This window comes from Apostichopus japonicus, chromosome 21 (assembly GCF_037975245.1).
Source record: "Apostichopus japonicus isolate 1M-3 chromosome 21, ASM3797524v1, whole genome shotgun sequence".
In the NCBI taxonomy this organism is placed as follows: domain Eukaryota; kingdom Metazoa; phylum Echinodermata; class Holothuroidea; order Aspidochirotida; family Stichopodidae; genus Apostichopus; species Apostichopus japonicus.
The window spans coordinates 6,247,274-6,273,156 of NC_092581.1; the positions used below are offsets into that span (position 1 = coordinate 6,247,274).

The 25,883-nt window shown below is 36.6% G+C and overlaps 1 protein-coding gene and 1 long non-coding RNA gene across 2 annotated transcripts in view; one reads left to right on the forward strand and one right to left on the reverse strand.

The window, feature by feature from the left end:
• LOC139962873 (organic cation transporter protein-like) overlaps nt 1-25,883 on the forward strand; it is a 64,788-nt gene that overhangs the window by 13,221 nt on the left and 25,684 nt on the right. Inside the window, exons 2-3 of the mRNA XM_071963260.1 lie at nt 7,105-7,209; nt 8,287-8,693. Of these exons, the coding sequence (XP_071819361.1) occupies nt 8,295-8,693 (399 nt within the window). The 5' untranslated portion in view covers nt 7,105-7,209; nt 8,287-8,294. The remainder of the gene's footprint in view (nt 1-7,104; nt 7,210-8,286; nt 8,694-25,883) is intronic.
• LOC139962874 (uncharacterized) lies at nt 9,558-20,995 on the reverse strand. Its single transcript, XR_011791387.1, has 5 exons — nt 20,217-20,995; nt 18,761-18,887; nt 17,000-17,111; nt 12,324-12,482; nt 9,558-11,757 (listed from the first exon to the last, which is right to left on the reverse strand). It is a non-coding gene; the product is annotated as an uncharacterized lncRNA (long non-coding RNA).

Consider the following 25,883-nt stretch of genomic DNA (forward strand, 5'->3'; position numbering starts at 1 on the left):
CAGCATATATGGGCAAATGATGTTACACATTTAAGGAATGGATAGGTTCAGCATATATGGGCAAATGATGTTACACATTTAAAGGAATGGATAGGTTCAGCATATATGGGCAAATGATGCTACACATTAAAGGAATGGATAGGTTCAGCATATATGGAAAGTCATGTCCACCATCACTGGTCATAAACTGAAAAAGTCAGACACTGCACATACTACTATGGACTTCATTAATGAACTCAATCAGTTTTATTGTAGATTTGACGAGATCGATTTTAATGAAGAACAGCTTTCTCTTCGTGCAATTCTATTTGATAAGTGCAATGATTTAAACAGGGTTATTTTATCAGTTGACGAGGTCCATACGCTATTTTCTCGGGTAAATGTACATAAAGCTAGCGGACCGGATCGTATTAGTAACAAAGTAATTAAGTTATGCTCTGCCCAGTTAGCTCCCATCTTTACTGAAATTTTTCAAGATACAATTGATACTGGTGAGATCCCTGTTATTTGGAAAACATCTGCAATCACCCCAGTTCCAAAATCACGTACAGTCATTACCTTAAATGATTATCGTCCAGTGGCACTTACTTCTGCCGTAATGAAATGTCTCGAAAAACTTATCCTTAGGACTTTGTTAAATGAGAGTGGCGTTACCATAGATCCCATGCAATTTGCATATAGAGCTAATAGAAGTGTTGATGACGCAGTCCTATTGTTTTTGCATAAAATTTTTCAACACTTGGAAACTCCAAATTCTTTTGTTAGGGCTACATTTGTTGACTTTTCGAGTGCCTTCAACTCCATTCAGCCGCACTTATTAATTAATAAACTGTTAGCTATGGGTGTAAATTGCAGGTTACTGTTGTGGATCTTAAACTATTTAAGAGACAGACCACAGTTTGTTAAATTAAATGGCATTTGCTCTGATGTTCGATCCGTTAGTATACTGGTGCCCCTCAGGGATGCTGTCTATCTCCTGTCCTTTTCTGCTTATACACTAACGATTGCAGAAGTAAACACGATGTCTGTTCAATTATTAAATATGCTGATGATACAGTGATAACCGGTGACCTGCACAACGATGTTGTTGCTCCGTATGAGAAGGAAATCGAGGATTTTGTTACTTGGTGCAACCAAAACTATCTAAAATTGAATGGCAAAAAAACTAAGGAGATAGTATTTGACTTCAGAAAACAGTCATATGATCATGCTCAAATCAGGGTTAATGATGAGATTGTCGAAAAGGTGCACCACTATAAATATCTAGGTACTATCATTGACTGTAAACTTAACTTCAAAGACCAGGTTGATGCAATTAGATCAAAAGCTTGCCAACGATTGTACTTTTTACGTAAACTGAAATATTTTAATGTCGACAACACTATTCTTGTACTTTTTTACCAGTCAGTGATACAAAGCGTGCTGACTTTTAGTATTATTTGTTTTTACGGGCTGCTTACAAAGGATTCTTCGATTAAATTAGAGAAGGTTGTAAGGGCTGCCAGCCGTACTATTGGGAGGGATATTTGTTTAAAAACTATTTATGAACTCTACATTGATATGGTGCACCAGAAAACCCATGGAATATTAAAAGACCATACACATCCTCTTTTCGAAAACTATGTATTCTGCCGTTCAGGCAGCAGACTTCGCATGCCACGGTCTACGCATAACAGATTCAGGTTTTCTTTTGTACCCAATTCTGTTTCTCTTTTCAACCTGAGGGCTGTTAGATAGGTTTCTTTTGTTTTATAATCTTGTTTATATATGTATATTTGTGTATATTTTTCTCACATGTATGGATATTGTTGCTGTTGATATTCTTACCTTTTCATTCAACTTCTCTGTGTTTTGTTTATACTAATATTTTACTGTATTCTGATTGTAACTTCAAAACTTTGATTTTTTTATGTGTTTTGCTGCAGGGCGACAAATTTCCATATCTTATGGACGAAATAAATATCTATCTATCTATCTATATGGGCAAATGATGTTACACATTTAAAGGAATTGATAGGTTCAGCTTTTTTCATATAGGTACCGAGACAAGCATTGTAAAGCAACTATTATATATTGCAGTAGCTTTAAAATCTGAAAGAACATGATTTGCAGAACGCGTGATTAAAGTAATAAGTATCGTAGTTGTTACACAAAAGGCTATTCACATAAATTGAAACTTTGATATCACGACTTGAAATTATGCCATATCGAAATATTTCAGTTGATTAAGATGGTTTAATTGCTTTGCTTAGAAAGTCTCTCGCTGCTAACTTAATCTATAAGAAAGTTGGGAAACTAAAAGAATATTTCACCTGTATTAAAGTTGAATTATCATATATTTTGTAACATTAATTAAGAGCTTATGGTACTGTTATTGCCCCAAGGTTAGCCTAGGTTGTCACTTATTATGTGGGCCTATGCTAGGATACACATGAGTTGTGTGAGTGTTCTGTTCAAGTTATTTTAAGTTACACGTTGGTCAAATATTTACAAGCTGAGACTTGTAGAATAGTTTTTTTGCTACTATATCAATTTATTTCTGAGTTTTATCACATGATTTTAACTTTCCATTTTGGAAGGGATTGAGCAAGATATTGGGTACTGATTTAAACTGGTATTTACTGGGCCTATTATTTTGTGTCTTGAATATGATGTTTGATTTTAGGGATTACTCAGAGTTCTACTGAGAGGTGATGTTGTAAGTAACAGAGAGTGTTTAATTGTTTTGTTTTTGCTGTGTTGCTATCAGGGACGTAGCTAAGGCCTGATGCTTGAGGGGGGGGGGAGGGGTAGTGGCTGAAATTCCGATTGGATGGGTTTTGAACCCAGAAAATTCCGACTGCTGCCTTGTACCACCCCCCCCCCCCAGCTTACTCGTCAACGATACGGTCAGTCGTAGGCGTAGGAGGCGGGGGCTGGGGCTGCATCCCTCCAATCAAATAATTTTTGTGAAAGTTCTGGCAATATGCTGATAATTTTTCGGGCCCCTGCTTTCTCAATGGTTAAACTTATATTATTGATATCATTTTTATTGTAATGACTTGCCCCAAAATGGTAATAATACGGCAAATGATTGTATGTAATTATAGAATGCGATGTAATAACCAATGTACCCACTGGCCCTCACTTCACAAACATATTAATCACTCTGGTTAAGCCAGTAAGCAACTGAGTATAAGTTATCTGCTTGAAGGTTACATAGACTACTAACTACAAAAGCTATGTTAATGTAACAAAGGGGAATTTTTTTCTTTCAACAAATTATATTCGACGAATTACCAAAAAATACAATGCGTTCGCCTTGCGCGATTAAGATTATTTGGGGGGGGGGCGGCGAGGCTATTTATCACTCAAACACTCACATATCACTCACATAAACAATCTGCCTATCATCTTCGCCAAGGACGAAGATGATATAATAGAGCGATATACGCCAACCCGTATTAACTAATAACCTGATAGTTAACTCTGCTCTAAGATGAATAGACAAAGTTCGCAGATAACACAACTACAACCGTGACTAAAAGTCATAGTGATTTCGTGGCAGCCATACGCATATAAAATAGCTGTAAAGGGCACTAATATTCAATTTTAGTCAGTCTGACTCTGCCAAAGCGAAACCGTAGCCGGGAAATATTCCTAGGGCGGGGAGAATGTAGTTAAGGAATATACTAAGAATCGCCCACATGTACATATACCAAATTATTCACCAAATAATTTTTAACGAAAGTGCAACCTTCGATGGTGGTAAAATCGAGAGGTTTCTCAACATCATGGATTTTTCGGCCACTGTACAATTGAGATAATCAGTTGTAACGAGTTAAGCCTAGCCTAGGGCCCAATGGAATTTGGAGAAGCCGATACTTTGAAGAATATAAGTCGTACAACAAAAGATGAAGGAAATCATCAAAAAGTTAATTTTAGAACACTTTTTTCACTGCTCAAACCTTAGTTGTTTGATATAAACCTCATACCTTTTTTATCATGTTATGGTCATTACTTCTAAGGAAGATAATTGTCTACTCCTAAGCTATTCATTAGTATGTGGGCCCGATTCCGCGAACTAAAATAACCACTGAACTTTTTCTATAAAATATATTCTAGCGAACAGGGTCAACCCACCCAATAGCGAAATTATTACATAAATAAACCGATTTGAAGCTTGCGAACGTTGTATAGTAGTTCTATTAGGCATTTTTTTGCGTATTCAAAATCACACGTAGTTTTGTATGGTGGAGTATAAGGATCGCGAGATACAATTTCTCAGAATAACAAGGAAAACGTGGTAAATATGACTGATTAAAGGTCAATTTTGACCGAATTTTTTCAATTTTTAGGTCATTCACAATCACAGGAATATATGAATAGGCCTAGGCAAATTAGAGTGCGACATTCCGAAATTCCGACTGTCGCACTCCAATTTTTCAACTATTGCCAGTTTAACCAAGTTGGATGGGTGAGACACCCCACCCCCCCCCCCCTCTAGCGACGTCCCTGGTTGCTATACGAGTTATATAGCTTGTTCTCATATCTAGTCGTGTGAAGAGCAAGAGTAGAGGGACATGTGGTATTTTGAACACTGCCAGTTATTGTGTATTTTCACCCAGTGAGATGTGTAAGGTATCTTTTTATCATATTCGTTTAACACTTTCTTTGTACTCATAGCTGGTTCGAGCACTGTATTGTTTAGTTAATTATTGTAGTTTCTTCGTTGTGCCTTTCACGATGATGTGTATGTTTTTGGGTTCGCTGATGGCATGGTTGAAACGGATTCTTCCGTATGTATGATGACATCACCATTCCATTGTGGTTATATTGGAGTAGAGGGAAGATCCAAGTAGTATTTACTCAGAGCAGAGTATGTTGTTTATGGAATGAGTAGTGATGTTTTGGGGGTTATCCATATGTTTGTTTATGTGTTGATCTGCATTCTACGATTTAATTGTCAATTGAGAAAATACTGTTTCACTCAATGAGTATTGGACGGGAATTAACTGTGTATCCATATTGTTTATGTGGTTAGGATTAGGTTTTTTAATTCACTCGCATGTGTAAGATTGAACTGTGAGATGATTTGAGTCCCAACAAGATTTTTTGAGTATAGGTCTTGTTACGAGGGCCCATTGTAGCCTAACGCTGGTCACTGCTAGTAAGGAACCTAATGTTATAATATAGAAAGTATTTGAAATTGCCTACGTGATAAATCAATATTTGAGAAATTAGGTCGGGTTACCGTGTCAGAATGTTATAATACACGATTGTTCTGGTATATTCCTTATGATGACACGCTGGTCTCGGGTTAACGTCGGTTTACGTGAAATCGCGTGTAAGCTGTGCACACATTTTCGTGGTTTCTCTGGAATGTTCGCGAGATATGCAAAGGACTTCCAAGAACGGTGAAACTGGGTCGAATTGTTACTCAGGTGTATCGAGAAAGATCTAGATGATTCTTGACATGGCGAATCGTATAAAAACCCGCCCAGATCGGAGAGTTTCTCAGTTTCTGAACGAATACAAGCGACGACACATATTATACCATTCTACTATATATCGTCAGTGCTCAACTGCCAGTAGTTTCTGAGGGATTGAGATATCGATAACAAGATTGATTCTACACTTCAGAAGTTTGAAGAGGACTTTGCTGTGAAACTACAGTTTTTCAGTCTTTATTTCGGAGAAGGTGAAGAATTTCTGTCTGCGTTGAGGAAGTTCGTTACGCCAGGAGTTGGTGGCTATAAAGCTGATTTCGGACTGACTCTGGTAATATTTAGTCGGCGAGAAGTTCGACTTGTGCTTCACTCGATTGTGGCTGGAAGTCCGTCTTCTATTTTGGAGCATCGCCGGACAGAAGGTGACTGCTGTTTCTGGGATCGCGAGAAACTTCGTCGAGGACCAGTGAATTTCGCGGTACAACGGACCGAGAATCGTCGTCATCAAGGTCGTGGCCGCTGAGGGATATCGCCGTTGGAAGAGACCAGCGTGTTTTAAAGTGTATCCTATATTGTTAAGTTTGTGAGTAATTTTCTATATATTTGTAATTACCACTTGTTGTTGTTAGTTCAAACTCCATTGTTCAATATAGTTTACGTTCTCATTCAAATTCTCTAGACTCGTCAATTTGTCTGTGTTCCTTACGGAAACGAACCCAGGCTTGTGTCTCGTTAAAAATTAATTATCGAGACCTCTCGCATTCCAACGTAACAGTCTCTCCCTGAATAAGGATGTGTAATGGCCGAGAGTATACTCATATATTCATGTATTTTTTCAAAGAGTGATATGCTTTTGTAAGGTTTTACAGTGAGTCTGTTTCTCATATGTATGTTAACTAAAAAGTAATTGTTCTGTCGATCTGTATTGATTGCTGGTTGATATTGCATTTACTTAGTGTAGGGCTAATACCATAGATGGAACACTTACGCGAGTCATGGCCAGTGAAGTTGCTGTAATGTTTGGGATTGAAATATATATATACCATTCTTAGCCAATGAGTAACCGCATTCAAAACATTAACTTTAGTACTTTTTTCTTGTATTCCTGCAATCCTGCAAACGACACAGATCGACAGAACAATTTCTATTAGCTAATAAAGGCATCAGAGATACAGACTCACTGTAGCACGTTATAAAAAGCTGCAATTATCACTCTTTGAAACAAATACATGAATATATGAATGCTTGTCCTTTGTCATTCGTTTTCCCTTTGTCTTGTCTGTTCTTTTCTGAGAGACACTTGTGGACTAAAGTGGCAATTTTCATTAATTTTGTTATTGTCTGGCTATCAGTTCTATGACACCTGTTAAACTTTAATAAGTATACTATAATAAATATATATATACCTATATGTACTTTCACACTATGTATGCTGTTGTATATACACATCAAAATCAATGACTGCCTCAGGTGTGGGCGGTAGTAACTTTCAGTTCACCCACCACACTTACACAACACATTTACCCATCACAAAAGAGGTGCGAAAACCACATACTATACTATACCCTTACCTTTACCAGTTTTAACTGATAAAGCCATGAGAATCGGCAGCGCTTATACCAGGACCTATTTGATGAGTGTAACACTTGTCTGTATTGTTTTATTGAACTTTCAGTTTGTATTGTTTGGTGCGACTTTGTTGGACCAAAACGACGTTCCGTAAACTACAGGGCGCGATCCAAAAATCGGTCGCGGAAAGTGGGTAGCAGTAAAACTGTCGGTAGGTTGCGTGATATTTCCAGGCGTCGGATCTATTTTCTTTAGTTTTCGAAGCTTGTCGAAGGAGATTAGTTAAGCAGGTTGCTTTGAGCATTTAGTCAGCAGTTAAAGCTAGCTTACGTGCATTCGAAGGCAGGGTGTCTGGTGGGTCGATGCTCAGTTTTCAGGTAATTATGGATCGTGGGCCGAAACAGGGTGCGGACCACCAGACTAAAGTAACAAATCACGTTTCAGACGGTTTTTTCTTTGTGGCAAAGCTTGAAAAGTTTGTGCTGTCTCTTTGTTCTCATACAGAAATTTCATCTAGGGCAAAAAACAAGGTTACTCTTGCAGGTTTATCTTATATTCTATCAATACTCTGCTAGGGCTGTAATAGGGATTTTTGGTGGCATTCAAGCACATCTGAATTTAAACATAGCAACGTATGATAAATTTTATTCGGAATAAAATAATAATTAAAAAAAAGTAAAGGTAAAATCAATAAGACAGTTAGTAACACATAAATCTGGGTTATACATGTACAGTTCAGTTTGAAGTTTCTGTATGAAAGAGTTGTAGAAGTAACGCCATAGAAACCGTTTGTTTCCTATACATAACATATATAGGGACTGGACGATATAACATATCAAATAGACAAACCTTTGTAGTATTATATATTCAAGCCATTCTCTATCATAGAAATATGTATGACATATTGCCAACATGGTAGTCTATCTACAACAAACACGAAACACGTCCATTGCGTTTATATATATATATATATATATATATATATATATATATATATATATATATATGTATATATATATATATATATATATATATATATATATTTATTTATTTATATATATATATATATATATATATATATTTATTCCTATATATATATATTTATTCATATATATATATATTTATATATATATATATATATATATATATATATATTTATATATAAATTACGATATTTTTGTGGTTTTGCTGTTTAGACTTGAAATGGCTATCTATCATGATAAAGATGTTTTGATATATATATGTTTTGATATATGAATAAAGCATGACTTTATTTTATTGGTTTTAGGATTCGAAATGGTAAACTACGATGATATACTGAGGTTGACAGGGAGGTTCGGTTGGTTTGAAACTCGTACATTTCTCTTCGTGTGTCTCGCGACACTTCTCGGATGTATGCAAACTTTTACACAAGTGTTCATCGCTGGGAAGGGAGATCATTGGTGCAGAGCCCCTAAATTGAATGATGATGAATGTTCTATGTTGAACTATACTACTGAAGAATGCAAAGACCTATTTCGACCACTTGATGACAACGGCAAGGACTTCTCAAAATGTCAGAAATACAATCTGAGTGGGCTAGACCATGAGACCATACTTGCCAATCGTGATAACCTAACGTTTTATGGTGTTGTCGATTGTGACGATGGATGGATCTTCGACAGAAGTGTTTACCCAAGCACGTTGACGGAAGAAGTAAGCTCTTTTTATCACGTTTCCAGGCTTTGTTTTGGTATTTTTCTCCCTACAGTGAGTCAGTGGCGTCGCCAGATTTTTCATAAGGGGGGGGGGGGGCAACCCCGTGATGGTTGATGGTAGGAATTACCACGAAATATATGTATTAATGGGCACCTCGTCTGCACAAAGTGGCATCATTGGTCCCTGAAAATGCACATCATGGGTTGCTAGCGCTAGTTTGTAATGGTTATACAACCGGCCAAATTATTGGCGCTTATTCTGTAGGACGATATTGATCAACGGTCTCCGTGTGTGGGTATGATGAAGGCCCAAACTGTGTAATATCTCGGTCTGATAACCAAGTTCTGACCTTATATGAAGTATGAACATGAGCCCTGCGGTATGAATACTTGTGATTAGAACTCGAAAAAATGTAAAAAAGAAGTATTTTGAATACATCACTGGATACGCCACTGCAGTGAGTGGTGGTAGTAAGCCAACGCGCCTTGACATAAATCCATCCTTCCCTCAGTGCTGCTCTCTTGATGCACGGTTCCAACATTGTATGTAGGTAGTAGGTAATGCACTTGTATAAATATTACCCTTGGAGGATAACATACTTTCACTTTCCTTTGTTGTGTATTATTTTGACATATTTATTTTCTGTCATACCACGTAGCTAATTGTATTAACATATACAAGAGACTAGGAAACATTTGGGTAATTAAGGAAATATGACTTTTCACTTTTTCTCCAAGTAAAAGCTGAAAAATGAAAGATGTACGAGTGAATTCAACCATTTTACGTTGAAATGTGGTCTGTTAACCAAGGCCTGGTTTTTGCATTGTATAAGTACATGAAAAATATGACATATGAAATATGTTGCGTATTTTCTCATTTATTTGCATGTAACATTTCTTATTTGTAAAATTCTGTAAATATACATTTATTCAAAAATGCAGGATAAATAGCCATTTAAATGGAATAATTTTACACAACAGTGTTACCTTGTTAATTCATAGTAAAACGAGCAGACATAAACATTTTATCTCAATTCTGGTGGATTAGATGTCTTAAAAGAGTTTGCTGTTACAGATACTAACAAATTAAGCAATTTAGCCATAACATTCACTGAATTTTGAATAAACCATCACTTACTAACAAAAGCAAAGATTTTTATCAATCAAGTTGACAAAATATAGCAAAAATTTAATATATGATTATTTTTGGTATGATTTTCCCAAAGCGAACATAAAATGCAAGTATTTTTTGATAAATAGTCATTTTGGGGCAAAATGGATATATTGTACAATATTTTTTTGTATCTTTGGGGCGTTCCAATACACCCCAACCAGTTAAGTGTAGCAATACACCACTATGATAAATTGTATATATCTTTGGGGCGTACCAGTACGCCTCAACCAGTTAAGTGTAGAAATGCACCTCTATGATAAATTGTATTTATCTTTGGGGCGTACCAGTACGCCCCAACCAGTTAAGTGTAGCAATACACCACTATGATTAATTATATATATCTTTGGGGCGTACCAGTACGCCCCAACCAGTTAAGTGTAGAAATATACCTCTATGATAAATTGTATATATCTTTGGGGCGTACCAGTACGCCCCAACCAGTTAAGTGTAGCAATAGACCACTATGATAAATTGTATAAATCTTTGGGGCGTACCAGTACGCCCCAACCAGTTAAGTGTAGAAATGCACCTCTATGATATATTGTATTTATCTTTGGGGCGTACCAGTACGCAACCAGTTAAGTGTAGCAATAGACCACTATGATAAATTGTATATATCTTTGGGGCGTACCAGTACGCCCCAACCAGTTAAGTGTAGAAATATACCTCTATGATAAATTGTATATATCTTTGGGGCGTACCAGTACGCCCCAACCAGTTAAAGTGTAGCAATAGACCACTATGATAAATTGTATATATCTTTGGGGCGTACCAGTACGCCCCAACCAGTTAAGTGTAGCAATACACCACTATGATTAATTATATATATCTTTGGGGCGTACCAGTACGCCCCAACCAGTTAAATGTTGAAATATACCACTATGATAAATTGTATATATCTTTGGGGCGTACCAGTATGCCCCAACCAGTTAAGTGTAGAAATATACCTCTATGATAAATTGTATATATCTTTGGGGCGTACCAGTACGCCCCAACCAGTTAAGTGTAGCAATAGAACACTATGATAAATTGTATATATCTTTGGGGCGTACCAGTACGCCCCAACCAGTTTAGAGTAGAAATACACCCCTATGATAAATTGTATATATCTTTGGGGCGTACCAGTACGCCCCAACCAGTTAAGTGTAGCAATACACCAAGAAAATTGTGTGTGTTTCTCAAAACTACATATCTTCTTTTACACAAGTTGTTGCAAGAAAATAAGAGTACACACTGCCCAATCAATAGTATGTGTAAAACATAAGGTTTCCTAGTTATTTAGCTCAAATTCTTTATCTATAGCTGCATATCTTTCTTTCAAGTCACAGACTTCCCTCTTTGGAAGGCGATTTTTATGGGTTAAATTTTAAGTCCCAGAACATTAAGGAATGGAAAGAAACTGATGGTGTGTATGGCTGCTTATTTCTTCCTTGGCCACAGTCTAGCAGTTTCCAGTCTCCAGTCCAGGATCCCTTCATCCAATGTAAAATAACCTAATCCTTTTCAATTTTAGTGTCTTCTCCAAAGTATGGTCGTGTGCTTGAATCAATGAGGTTTACGGCTGCTATATTCCCAACTTTAATATAGTCAGATACTTCAATAACTTCTTTCGCAAAGTTATAACATTTATATATATCACCACTCTGAAGATCTTCAACTCTAAAAGCAAGGAGCAGAAGGGCAGAAGGACAGAAGATAGCGGTTCTTATTCTCCCTGTAACAATTATCCATTTGCAAAAACAGATCCTTCCCAAGAGTATCCTTGTGCTTCACTAGTGTCCACAAATTGCATGTAATGGTCATGTTTGAATCATGTTGGATATGCTTCAGATCAGTCATAACATATATGCAAACTTGTCACATGGACCTTTAGTGTGAATTAGACCACCTGAAAAGAAAGAGAAGAATGAATATATATATACTACTTCATTGACATATATGATAAAGAGGTTGTTATTACTTGTTTTCTGCTGTTAAATAAAGTTTGATAATTAACCTACTATGTGCTTTAACAAACAAAACAAAACAGTCACATAATATTTGATGGATACTAAGGCCATTATCTTTATCAGAACAACAAATAAAGAACAGAATTGATTTGACCTCAACCAAAACAATAGGAACACTAGACTTCTTGTAACCTTAGGTGTCCATCCTTATACTATTTATGAAGATAATCAAACTTCCCCTCTTGAGACATTGTGTTGTAAAACAAGGCATCATACAAACAAACACCCTGTATAAACACCCACACACACATGCTGCTCACGCACATACATACTGTACTATACACCAACATGACATTACAATTTCATACTGTAGGATTACAATTTCTCGGAAACCAGAAAACATGATGGTTACACTTATAATGACATAAACACTTTCCGTCTTGTGCACTCTTAGGTCACTTCACAATACCATGGAGGTAAAACAGACCTCCATGATAATACTGACCTGTTATGTGGATGTGGATGTTTTACATCCTTATCACTCTGGACAAAATGTGGCAGATCAGTCTTTGATTGGTCCATTCCATCGACTATAAGGGTATTCAGTTCCAAAGAAACCTGGCACGCCTTAGTGCGGGCAAGATGTTACTGCTCTCCTTTTGACCTAGTAAAAATAGAACATATAATGATACAAAATAAACTCTTAACTGATACAGGGTTTACGATATCAGATAAGAAATATTGATTTGAGTTTTGATCCAATATCATTTGAGAAATAATGTAAATGATATATGGGTCAATCCATGCCAAATCAACAGATTTTTGGGTCGATTCCACGTCGACCCTCTTAGAATCGCCTGGAACTGATATGGTGTCCTGCCATATGTCTCAAAGGATGAAATTGGGCAAAAAAAAGATTTGAAAACTTTTTCGTTGCTAGGTTACGACCCCGCCTAGCAACCAACTTAAAGTGGCGAAAATGAGAGTTACATCAGCCATGCTAACAACATTAAAAACTATTGAAATGTATTAAAAGGGTTCTGTCTAATACTCTTTGACTCCAACCCCCCCCCCCCACACCCTCCCAATAGTGCACTATGCATATTTGTATACATGCATACAGTATGTGACTGACTTTTACTGCAAAGAGACTGCATAAACATGCATTCAAGGTATACTGAATTATTGGTATGGTCCACAGTGTGCACTATATATGTGTGTACATGTTCAGTACAGTGTTATTTTACACCAAGTACTATTAAATACACACTGTCCAAAATAATGAACAGTATACACACTGTACATGTATTTACTGGTTAAACATTCCTTTTAAATTATTGAAAGTCTTTTAATTTATTGAATTAGCAAACGAATTATACACTACATTGCAAATATTTAAAAAGACATTGAAATATGCACTATGCACTATATATGTGTGTACATGTTCAGTACAGTGTTATTCTACACCAATTACTATTAAATAAACACTGTCCAAAAACATGTACAGTACACACTGCACATTTATGTACTGGTTAAACATTCCTTTTAAATTATTGAAAGTCTTTTAATTGTTGAATTAGCAAAAGCATACACTAAATTGCAAATATTTAAAATGATATTGAAATATGCACAGTATTGAATGGAATGACCAGTACACAGTGTGTACTGTACATGATTGTGGACAGTGTGTATTTATTTAGTGCTTGGTGTAAAAATAACACTGTACTGAACATTTACACACATATGGGTCAATCCATGCCAAATCAACAGTGGCCTCCACGTCGACCCTCTCAGAATCGCCTGAAATTGATATGGTGTCTTGCCATATGTCTCAAAGGATGAAATTGGGCAAAAAATTTTTTTTTTAAATTTTCCTTGCTAGGATACGGCCCCGCCTAGCAACCAAATCCAGATTGCATTTTAAGAGCCCTTAATTTGTGTCAAGTTTGGAGGCATTTTTTGCATAAATGTTAAGTATTTTATGTCTGATATTGCAGATATTGTGGAAGACATGTGGCCAGTTTTCGAATTTAGCTAATTTTGAGGAAAATTTACGGTCTCAATTTTTCGTAGCAAGTATTTAAAATGGCAGAAAATGAGATAGGGTCTTTTCTGGCCCTACTTTGAGTGTGCTCTATATTCACAAGCAGAGGCATGTTTGAGTTTTAATTTCCATAGGATCCTTGTCCAGTGGTAGTTGTACGGGAAAAGTGCAAAAAAAAAGTCAAGCGGGTCGTACGTTTTACGAACAGCGCCCTCAAACTTAAGAAATCTCACTTCTGGCCCTAATTGGGGGTCCATTTTGGGCCTGTGGGTATTTTTTAATTTTTTTTTAAATAGCATTTTTCAGGAGCGTATTGACCCTATTTTTAAAAACTCAAGTCAAAAAGCTGTGTATTTTGTGTTATCTACTTAAATTTACGACTCGAAAATTGCGAAAATCACTTCGTTCATATGTATGAAAATGCTTGCACAAGCCGATTTGAGTACTTCAAATGACAACAACTTCTTAGCATTAGCATACAGGTGCTTAACAATTAGGAGGGTGGTCCACTAGCACAAGGACTACAAATAAACTGCATTTTCAGGGTCATATGCCCAACGATGCCTGTGAACAGCGCCCTCAAACATCACATTTTACCAATATTTTGGGCTATTTTGGGCATTTCAAGGTCAAATTTGGTCACAATTAAAAGTTTTATTTTCGGTTTTTAATACAAAATTAGTAAGATATGTATAGTTATGATGCACAGAATGAGCTAAAACATCTTTTATATTAGTTATTAATGCTCTGATGAGCAGCTTAAAGTGGCGTATATGAGAGTTACATCAGCTCTACAGAAACATGCTTGCGAGGGCAAACAGTGGTAACATTGTATCTTCATTCAAAGAGATGTTAAACAATATTAGAAATTATTGAAATGTATTTATTAAAAGTGTTCTGTCTAATACTCTTTGACTCCCTCTCACCCCCACCACCCCCCCCCCCCAACACCCTCCCCATAGTGCACTATGCAGATTTGTATACATACAGTATGTGACTGACTTTTACTGCATAGAGACTGCATAAACATGCATATACTGAATGTTTTGGTATGGTAATCTTCTGCTTAAAATTGTCTGTATGCATGTAACCCACCCCTCCCACCCACATCCTCTACCCAACCCTATATCAGAATAGAAAATGAATGTGAACCAGTGCGTACAGTGTGCACTATATACTGTATGTGTGTACATGTATGTTCTGTACAGTGTTATTTTACACCAAGTACTATTTAAATACACACTGTCCAAAATCATGTACAGTATACACACTGTACATGTATGTACTGGTTAAAAATTCCTTTTAAAATATTAAAAGTCTTTTAATTTAGTGAATTAGAAAATGCATACACTTCATTGCAAATATTTAAAAAGACATTGAAATATGCACAGTATGCACTATGCAGTGTGCACTATATATGTGTGTACATGTTCAGTACAGTGTTATTTTTCACCAAGCACTTTTAAATAAACACTGTCCAAAATCATGTACAGTATACACACTGCACATTTATGTACTGGTTAAACATTCCTTATAAATTATTGAAAGTCTTTTAATTCATTGAATTAGCAAAAGCATACACTACATTTCAAATATTTAAAATGACATTGATATATGCACAGTATTGAATGGAATGACCAGTACACAGTGTGTACTGTACATGATTGTGGACAGTGTGTATTTTATTTGCTTGGTGTAAAATAACACACATACTGAACATGTACACACATATATAGTGCACACTGTACGCACTGGTTCACAATTTTCTATTCTGATATAGGGTTGGGTAGAGGATGTGGGTGGGAGGGGTGGGTTACATGCATACAGACAATTTGAAGCAGAAGATTACCATACCAAAACATTCAGTATACCTTGAATGCATGTTTATGCAGTCTCTATGCAGTAAAAGTCAGTCACATACTGTGTGTATACAAATCTGCTTAGTGCACTATGGGGAGGGTGCTGGGGGTGGGGGTGAGAGGGAGTCAAAGAGTATTAGACAGAACACTTTTAATAAATACATTTCAATAGTTTCTAATGTTGTTTAACATCTCCTTGAATGAAGATACAATGTTACCACTGTTTGCCCTCGCAAGCATGTTTCTGTAGAGCTGATGTAACTCTCATACGCCACTTTAAGCTGCTCATCAGAGCATTAATAACTAATATAAAAGATGTTTTAGCTCATTCTTTGCATCATAACTATACATATATCTTACTAGTTTTGTATTAAAAACCAAAAAAAAAATTTTTAATTGTGACCAAATTTGACCTTGAAATGCCCAAAATAGCCCAACATATTGGTAAAATGTGATGTTTAAGGGTGCTGTTCACAGACATCGTTCAACATATGACCCTGGAAATGCAGTTTATTTGTGGTCCTTATGCTAGTAGACCACCCTCTTAATTGTTAAGCACCTGTATGCTAATGCTAAGAAGTTGTTGTCATTTGAATTACTCAAATCGGCTTGTGCAAGCATTTTCATACATATGAACGAGGTGATTTTCGCAATTTTCGAGTCAGAAATTTGAGTAGATAACACAAAATACACAACTTTTTTACTTGAGTTTCTAAAAATAGGGTCAATACGCTCCTGAAAAATGGTATTTAAAAAAAAAAAATGAAATATACCCACAGGCCCAAAATGGACCCCCAATTAGGGCCAGAAGTGAGATTTCTTAAGTTTGAGGGCGCTGTTCATAAAACGTACCACCCACTTGACTTTTTTTTGCACTTTTCCCGTACAACTACTACTGGGCAAGGATCCTATGGAAATTAAAACTCAAACATGCCTTTGCTTGTGAATATAGAGCACACTCAGAGTAGGGCCAGAAAAGGCCCCTATCTCATTTTCTGCCATTTTAATTACTTGTTACGAAAAATTGAGACCGATCCAATGACCTTTCTCTGAACTTTAGGGTTTGTCATCTTAGTTAGGGCTACTATATCCAATTTGTAGTTCAAGCAAGTTTTTGAAAGAGATAAGTGTTAACTAGGAGCATCACTGACACACCCACACATATAGAGGACTTGAAGGAATAGATAGTCTTTCTATTGCTTTTGACTTCTGCAAGGATTCAAAAAGGAAAGCAGACATCAACTTTTAATTCTAAATTAGTAAAATATTTTGACTCACTTAAGATGATTAAGATGAACTTCTTGCAATTGTCGGCATTCTTCATTTTCCTTTCCACTCCTTGTTCTTTCCGCTACCTCTTTCAAGTACCACCCACAGTAAACTCAGTCGTCTAGAAAAATATAATGTTGAAATACTTTAATTAAGCATTTAAAGTATAAGTTTTACTTCACACAATGGTGTAAAATTGAACTGCTTAACCTAATCAAGAAAAAGTTATGTAGTGATTAGTGATAGAGTTTTATTGTGTCAATTTGAACCATGTTGTTTTTATGAATACCCATAGAATAATGCAATGAGCATGTTGAAATTGTTTACTAATTATAACTGAAGTTAAGCATTCTTTTAGGTACTTTAGAGAATTCCTTTAAAGGAGTATAGGGTGTTGAGAGTAGCTAATCGAGAAAAGAACAAGTAAAGCTGTACAACATCTTCTCATGTTATTTATTAGACCAATTGATAGGGATGTTTGGAAATAAGACCCTAATCATTTTCCCAGACAGTTGAGGTAAATGTCCTCAAAGGTGGAAATTAAAACAATTAAAGAAGTTTGACCAAAGGTAAGCATATTTCAATTTCTGGCATATTTGGGGGAACTTTCTGAAAATGTCACTATCTAAGGGAGTTGTTCATTGACATTTCAGCAGAAAGCACTTTTACTCCTGATTTGAGTGGAGGTTGCAATCAAACTTATGTCACATGTTCTTTAGAACTTCTTTAAATCAAAATTTTTGACAATAATTCTAATGTTTTTAAGGAATGATAATGCAGCTTTAGTGGCACACTAGCTGTGAGGTGTATTCTCTCCAGTATGTACAGTACAGTCTTTGTGCTTGCTGAAGCTGAAGCTAACAATAGAGACACATGAATTTTCTGAAGAAATGTTTAATGGACTGCACATGTAGTTAACTAAACAGATTAAATGTCACTGGATTGTATGAAGTTAAAGCCTCCATAGTCAGCAAAGATAAAAGGATGCAATGCCTGTGGTTTTGACACCCCGGGCTATAACCCACCAATTGTGATTGATCAGCAGACCATGTACAGTACTTGAAAGTTATCATTTGTAATGTACACAGCTATTGTTTGTGTGATAATTCTGGCAAAACAGTCTTACAACAACACTTTCGACCTCACAAGTTTCAGTTTACTTTATCAATGTCTTCATGCTAGTTAATCAATTTAAAGCTACTAGGCTAGCTATGAGGAATTTGAAATTTTATTCCCCTTTTCCCATGCAATGTATGCAACAATAACTGTCATAAATCCATGCACATTCACAAGATAAAATAATTAGGAATCTTGAACTCTTCTAAAGATTTCCATAAAGTATTCCTTGGAAATGATGCTTTGTTCACCAATGCCAATTTCTATCATTTCCTTCTTCATGCGTGCATGGAGAGAAGTCTTTGTGTATGACACTGGAAGGTGCACTTCTGTTTTGTGGGGCATGTAATCTCCAATATGTTCAAATAAACACCTCATCCAAGCTAGTGCAAATGGAGTTTTTGTTCTCATCCTTTTCTTGCCTTTATTGCCATGAATTGCATTTTTCTTGCCAACTTGAAATTATTTCAGACAATCTTTGAATAACTTGCTACTAATACCAAAGAACATACAAAATGCTTTCTCACATACAATCTTCCCACAAATTACATAAATAGAACAAGATTTGTCTCAGGTGTGACATGATCTTTCCTGATGAATCCAAATCTTGTCCAGAGTGAATTGCTTTAGCTAAGTTTCCCTCACTTCACTAACCTCTAGAAAAGACTGTTCTAGGTCATCGTAAGAAAGCGATTTGATACAGCTACCATCACAGCAATCAGATTGGAACATAGGCAGTGGATCAAATGCTTGATTGGGTCTCCTTCGTTTTTTCTCACTCCTGGTAAAAAAAAAAGGTTTTGATCACATGAAGAAATTGATGCAGAAAATTCTCTGGCAATACCAAAGCTACTGCTACTACTTCCATTTGAACTTATGTCAAGGTACAACCACAGCGAATCATTTGTTGTATCTGGAGAAATAGTACTGATGTTGTGACTCACAGTGACTGCCCCATTCAAACGGCAGTGAAAGTTTTGTTTTAGTATGATTATTTAAAGTTGGTTCCTCTTCCAAATTTTCCATTTCATTATCCATGCTCACGTTCCTTTTAAGTGTATTAGGTAGGGATGTATTTCCCTTGCTTTTGTGTGGAGATAAGAAAAGAGTTGGCTCAATGTCCAATTTGTCAGGATCATCCTCTTTACATTCTGACAGAAAACTGGTAATTTGTTAAAATTTGTAAGGGTTCCTTCACACATTTTGTTTCCCATGTAAGTGGAGCACAATGACAAATGAGCACAACTAAATCTTCATTTACTCAGCTGCACACCACAATAATATGAGCCATGAATGTGAAACAGTATCCAAAGGCATGCATTGAAAGAGTAAGTCCTCACAGCATGACCACTGCTCAACAGTTTTACTCCCTTTCTGTGGTTAACCCTGCTTTTGAAGACTGTATATATTCACTGTTGGTTGCTGCAGTATAGACTGCCTTACACTGTGATATGAACTGGCTAGGTGTCATATGATCCTTTATTGACACACTGTTTGACCACAACCAAAGAGGCAAAGTTTTCAGGTTTTATTTCCACAATGGAGTTGCAATCAGGCAAGACAATATTGTTGTGATTGATTGCTTCTGAAGTTAGTACTTTATGCAGACTGTGTAGCCCTGTTATGAAATCTTGCACATCTGTGAGGTACTGTATGTGGATGTATGGAGGGAGAGGACTTCTCCAATGTCAGTATCAATGCTGCAATGTTGAAAAGTGAATTTTTAGTTGACAATATTTTGTCGAAATGGTAGTGTTCTACCAAACTTCAGTACAACTTGTAAAAAAGGACAAAACTCATTAACTTCAATAAAATAGCCTGACCTTCCATAATTTTCCTAGCCATTGGGACACAGTCCCTAGTTCCCACAATCACACATAGTGAGAGCAACAAATGTGAGTAAAAATCTGCACACTGGACCATGCAGGGACATATATATGCCAAAACTGTTATTTATGTTTTGTTATTTTTTTCTTGGGGGGAGGGGCATGTTTGTAACTGGAAAAGCCTGAAATAAATTATAGCAATATGCACCATGTACAGTATGCAATAATGAAGTATATGAGCATATTTGCTGCTATAAAGATTAAATTTGAAAATTAGCACTTACCTAAGTTCTTAAATCTGTTCTTGGACTTGTGCTTTTATACAAGATCCAGATCAGATCCTCTGATTTTATCAGACGATCATCTCTCCACGGGGTAAACTGATGCATTGATCCAGTCGCATTTGCACTCGAGCCGTACTATGGATCTGATCCTTGCCCGGGGCCGGTACTAGTAGTACATTTGGTCCAAAACTTTCGTTTTCAAGGTTCATGGCCTAGAGTGACAATGCTACGTAAGATTCATAGGTCAGTTATGATTATTATGTTGTATTGTATCGACGATGGTCAGGAATTCAGGATGCAAGCTTTTTACGAAAAACACCCGATTTCGAAGAAGAGTTGACGATAAAAATCGTGTCAGTATGGACGCTAGCAACAAGTGTAGAATTTAAAACGATAGGCTCAATATTCGGAGTTGCCCTGGGACAGGGAGTACAACGTATGTGTCATAACACACGATGTTTTTGTGCGATTACACTTACAGTATCTACTGTACTACCAGGGAGTTGTAATGGGTTGCGGCACAGCTGATCTGTCAATCACTTAAAACTAGTACGGGGTGGCCAAAGGTCATTTACGGTTAGCATAATAATAATCAGGGTTACCAGCGACAAGTAACAAAAAAACGTTAGATTTGCCAAAATAAAACCCCAGAAAACGCTAGATAATCAGTTTCACTCACTTGTTATGTGTTGTTTTCAATAATTCGTTGACTGTTCGTTGCACTGATTCATATCATAGGCAGTCTAGTGATTATTTTAACAAGTTAAAACGGTTAATAACAATCAGGCAATAATACAAGAAAATTAACTGTGGATTTTAAACCCAAGTATGAAAAACCCATTAATATTAAAGCAGTTCACGCGGTATTATAGTGTAAAAGCCACGGAAGCCTATAAATATATTTTATTGGGTTGCCAAGTGGTAATTTGGTCTCAAAGTTTCAGAAAACAAAGTAATTATTTTGTGAATTACCGATTTGGTGCGATTTTTGATAAAACGTATGCTGGAACCCTAGAAAGGTGAAAAAAAATACGCTAGATCTATTGTGTGAAAAGGCTAACTCTGGTAACCTTTATAATGGTACTGTAGTAGACTTGTTTAGTTGTACTGTGTAAAAATATGCACTATGCGGAGTTCTCATCAGTATTACTTGTCAAACACACATGCATATAGTCTTATTTGTGTTAGGTTAGCCTTTCTGTAGAAGTATTCATTTGTGGTTTACATGGATACATTTGGAAAATGTCGCTTTCACTTGTGTAAACAGTAGCACGGTGGGGTATGGGGGCAGGGGCATGGAGATCTGCCCCACATCGATGCTAACCCCAGCTCCCAACGACTTTGCTGATGCTATATAAACAACGGTCGACCTGACCACCTCCCCTCCCCCTCCCCACCCAAAAAAAAATAGCTGCATGCTTGTAAGATAAATTATGGTATATTTTTTCAGCCAGCTTGTGATCATAACATTAAAATCACTTGCTATAAAGAATATCATTATATCCCCACCCCCCCCCCCCCGCCTCACCTATACACATACACATACACATTTCTGTTGCGACAAGTCCATTACAATATAGTCCTAGCCTACGGCGCTCAACCCTCCGATTTTCTACAGCCATAGCTATTTTCACTTAATTAATCGCACTAACATTGACAATACATTTAAAGCCTCCTAATGTGGCAAAATACATCAAACTTCCATGATAATTTTGGAAAACAGTAAAATGCTTGTGTCTAATTGATAGGGTTATTTTAATTTTGTTTGGAGTATAATTATACAAATTTACCAATTTACTCTGTGCATTGTGATCAACTCCTAGCTGAATAATGTTACTATATAAAGGAAAATACCTAGTCTCCAACAAAAGAGGGAAAAAACACATTTTAGCAACAAGATGGAATAGAGGGCGTACTTTTTTGCGACGTGGAAAACACACATATCTCTGGATCTAAAGGTGTTACAAAATCCTCCTTTACATATGTCATTGTCATTAACACAATTAAAAAGATGGGTAAAATTCAAGGTCATATGTATCAATTTGAGAAAAATATCATGTATATATTTTACAACCAAAATTGTTTATTCGCCGACTCTAGGCATATACTCTCATTTAGGATTTGTTCACATTCAGCACTTCTTATTGATTAATATTTTCGGAAATAAGATTGGAAACTGATATGCAGAAGTTATACACAAAATCTATCACATTTAGGGTTGGGGATCTCGCCACCACCTATAGTTAGTGATGTATTGAATTCGTATAGATTATGCCCGCACGTCATTGGGGTTTAAATTTTGTAATTTTTGTGAAATAATATGTGATACGGAAAAACAGATGTACTTCGGGTTCTTCATCCATCATTACTGTCCTCTTTCATGTAGTAAAGGGGGGGGGGGCACATCACTTACTTATGGAGGCACAATGTGTATTGTTAAATGCCGTCCAGGGGGAGGGGTGATAGGGGAGAGTTCTCCCTTCCACTTTGTGAATTTTGGATCAATTTTAAGGGTCCTCAGATGCAATCTGGTGCTATATTTAGCAACTTGAAGTAATTTTCGGGCTTGCATCTGTCCAATATTGATGTTTTTAATTTAGGCAAATAAAGATTTTTTTCTGAGTATTTTTTTTTAACACTACAACCGCATCTGAAGAGGAAGGGCACCTGGGGCACGATTTTTTTCAGGCCCCAGGCCCCCCCCCCCCTTCGGCGACGCCACTGATGGGTACGTCAATGGTACTTAATGGTAACTGGTTTCTTACTATCATAGGAGGCACCCCATACTATAGCCCATCTATCAAAACGGGAAAAAGACATTACGATTAACATATATACATAGACAACATATGTACTGCACGCAGCCGCGTACACTACACATATACATATTGGTTAACATGCATGTGTGCCCACGCTTTCTTGTGCCCACGCTTGAGAAAGTATGACTGAAATATAGTAGTCTTCACAGAAACTGTTTGAAAATTAAGCGATTTAGAAGGCATTAAAACCCAATACAAACGAGTAGACCCTTTAGGAACTGCACTATTTAAGAAGCCTATATATTACAAACTTTCTTGAATCCTCTTTCCGACCCCCCCCCCCCCCCCGCGCCTCTTTATTTTTCAAAGGTGTTGCATACGGGGAAGTTTTGGTCTCCAGTTAGGTTCAAACCTTGTTATATGCAACTACAATAGGTTATTTCGAAGGCTTAAAGTTATGATGTATTGGCCCCATATATGCTACATATTAAAATATGGTCACCTTTGGGTAAAATTCTTAAACCGTTTGATTACCATCTAGGAGGAATTTTACCTCACTGGGAAATTCAGTCATCTATAGGTGCCTATGACATACCGATCTTGAGAGACATTTACATATTGGTATACGTTGTCGTATGTATCCGTGTCGGTTTCTTGAAAAATATACGAACTCAGAAGTTCAATGGTAATGCAGGACACTGCGAGTTTCGCCCGTGTATTATTCGACGTGCCGTGTGTATGCGTACACTCAGGGACGTCGCTAGAGGGGTGGGGGTGTCTCACACCCACCCCCAATCTTTGTAAAACTGATGATAGTTGGAAAATTTGAGTGCGACAGTCCGAATTTCCGACTGTCTCACTTTAATTTTTCCGACTGTCGCACTCTAATTTCATATATTCTTGTAATTTGTGAGTGACCTACAATTTTCGGTCAAAATTGACCTTTAATCAGTCATATTTACCACGTTTTCCTTGTCACATTTAGAAATTGTATCTCGCGATCTTTATACTCCACCATACAAAACTTCGTGCGATTTTGAATACTGTAAAAAGAAATGCCTAATAAAATTACTGTACAACGTATACGATAAAAACGCTCAATGCTTATCTACGGAAGCTTTAAAGTGCCATCAACATGAGAAAAACTTTGCCCCATAGGGTGAAATTTTTCAGTAAATTGTTTAGATAACAAGATAAAATCTTATAAAAAAAAAAAAAATGTTGGATTGCTTAGTTGCTTTAACTGAGCAATTGAACGATTTTCTATAAAATGATTAATTGACAACTTATCATATCTCGTGAATTGGACATTTTGCTGCAAAATGTTCAGTTGTTCACTTCATTCCATCTGAGCAATGAAAAATTTTCTGCAAAATGTTCAATTGACAACATATCTTATCTTGTCAATTGGACATGTTTTGGCAAAATGTTCAATTGTTCACTTCATTCCAATGGAGCAATTGAAAAATTTCTGCAAAATGTTTAATTGATTAGTAACTTATCGTATCAGTCGTCAACTCAACATTTTTCTGCAAAATGTTTAAGTGTTCATTTCATTCCCTAATGCTCAGTTGGAATGATGTGAACAATTGAAATTGTTTTCATGCAAGTGATAAATAGCCTCCCCCCCCCCCCCCCAAGAAAATAATATTAAGCGCGCTAGGAAAAAGCACTGTATTTTGGGGTAATTCACTATGTCGTCGAATATAATTTGTTGAAAAATGGTTTTCCCCTTTGTTACATTAACATAGCTTTTGTAGTTAGTAGTCTATGTAGCCTATCAAGCAGATAACTCAACTCAGTTGCTTACCCGCTTAACCAGAGTGATTAATAAGTTTGTGAAGTAAGGGCCAGTGCTACAAATGTACCGCAAAAAAATCGGAACAAAATTGCAGTCGCGAAAGATGGGATGTCTGACCATGGAGCTGTTTATAGCTCCATGGTCTGACTAACACTCACCGTATCGTTCACGAGTAGTGCGGGTTTGGGGGGGGGGGGATACAAGGCAGCAGTCGGAATTTTCTGGCTCCAAAACCCATCCAGTTGGAATTTCAGCCACTGCATTCCCCCCCCCCCCCCCCCAACTTCAGGCCTTAGCTACGTCCCTGCGTACACTCACTTTAAAATTGCAAGGGACAACCTAAATGTATACAACCCTGTTGAATACTAAAAATATCCTAGTGGGAATGTGTGATAGTGAGTAATGATGTAAAATTTGTTGTACACATAGGTTAACGTTTCATTTATCTGTTCTTCAGGAATCACGCAATAACAGAAATTCAATGATATTTAACGGTAACGGGTCTAAGACTATAGTCAACTATCCCCATTCCCTCTTTTGTGGTATGTTATTTACATTTTCTATTGTGTACTTTGCAAAGAGGGCAATTATGTAGGTGAACAGGCTCCCGGTTCCGCTTACGTTTTAGTAATCACAAATAGTATATTTCGTGATAATTTGATCAGATTCCCCGTTTCCGAACATTTCAATCTTCATAGACATTCTCTCAAAAACTAAAAATGTATTTTAATTGCCTCGAACTTCAAATTCGCTACTGAACGTAAACGTAAAGAAATCGATTGGATCTTTCGTATTAAAGCAGCATTTTGCGTCCTTTTCTATGATTTTTCTCAACCTCACTGATTCCACTTTGCCATAACGACATACATAACTAGCTAATCTAATTATATTTTACTTCAAATGGTGGCATAAAAGTCGAAAAAATTGCAACTTTCAACTTTGTTGTTCTCCAAGATATTTTCCGTTGGGAACCCAATAAACCTCGCCCATAATATGAATATTTAAACACTACGAACGTCATTGACAGATACGTAATATAACACCACGCTTGATTTGTGTACAGTCTATATGGCAGTTGTACCAGGGAGTTGCATAACAACTCCCTGG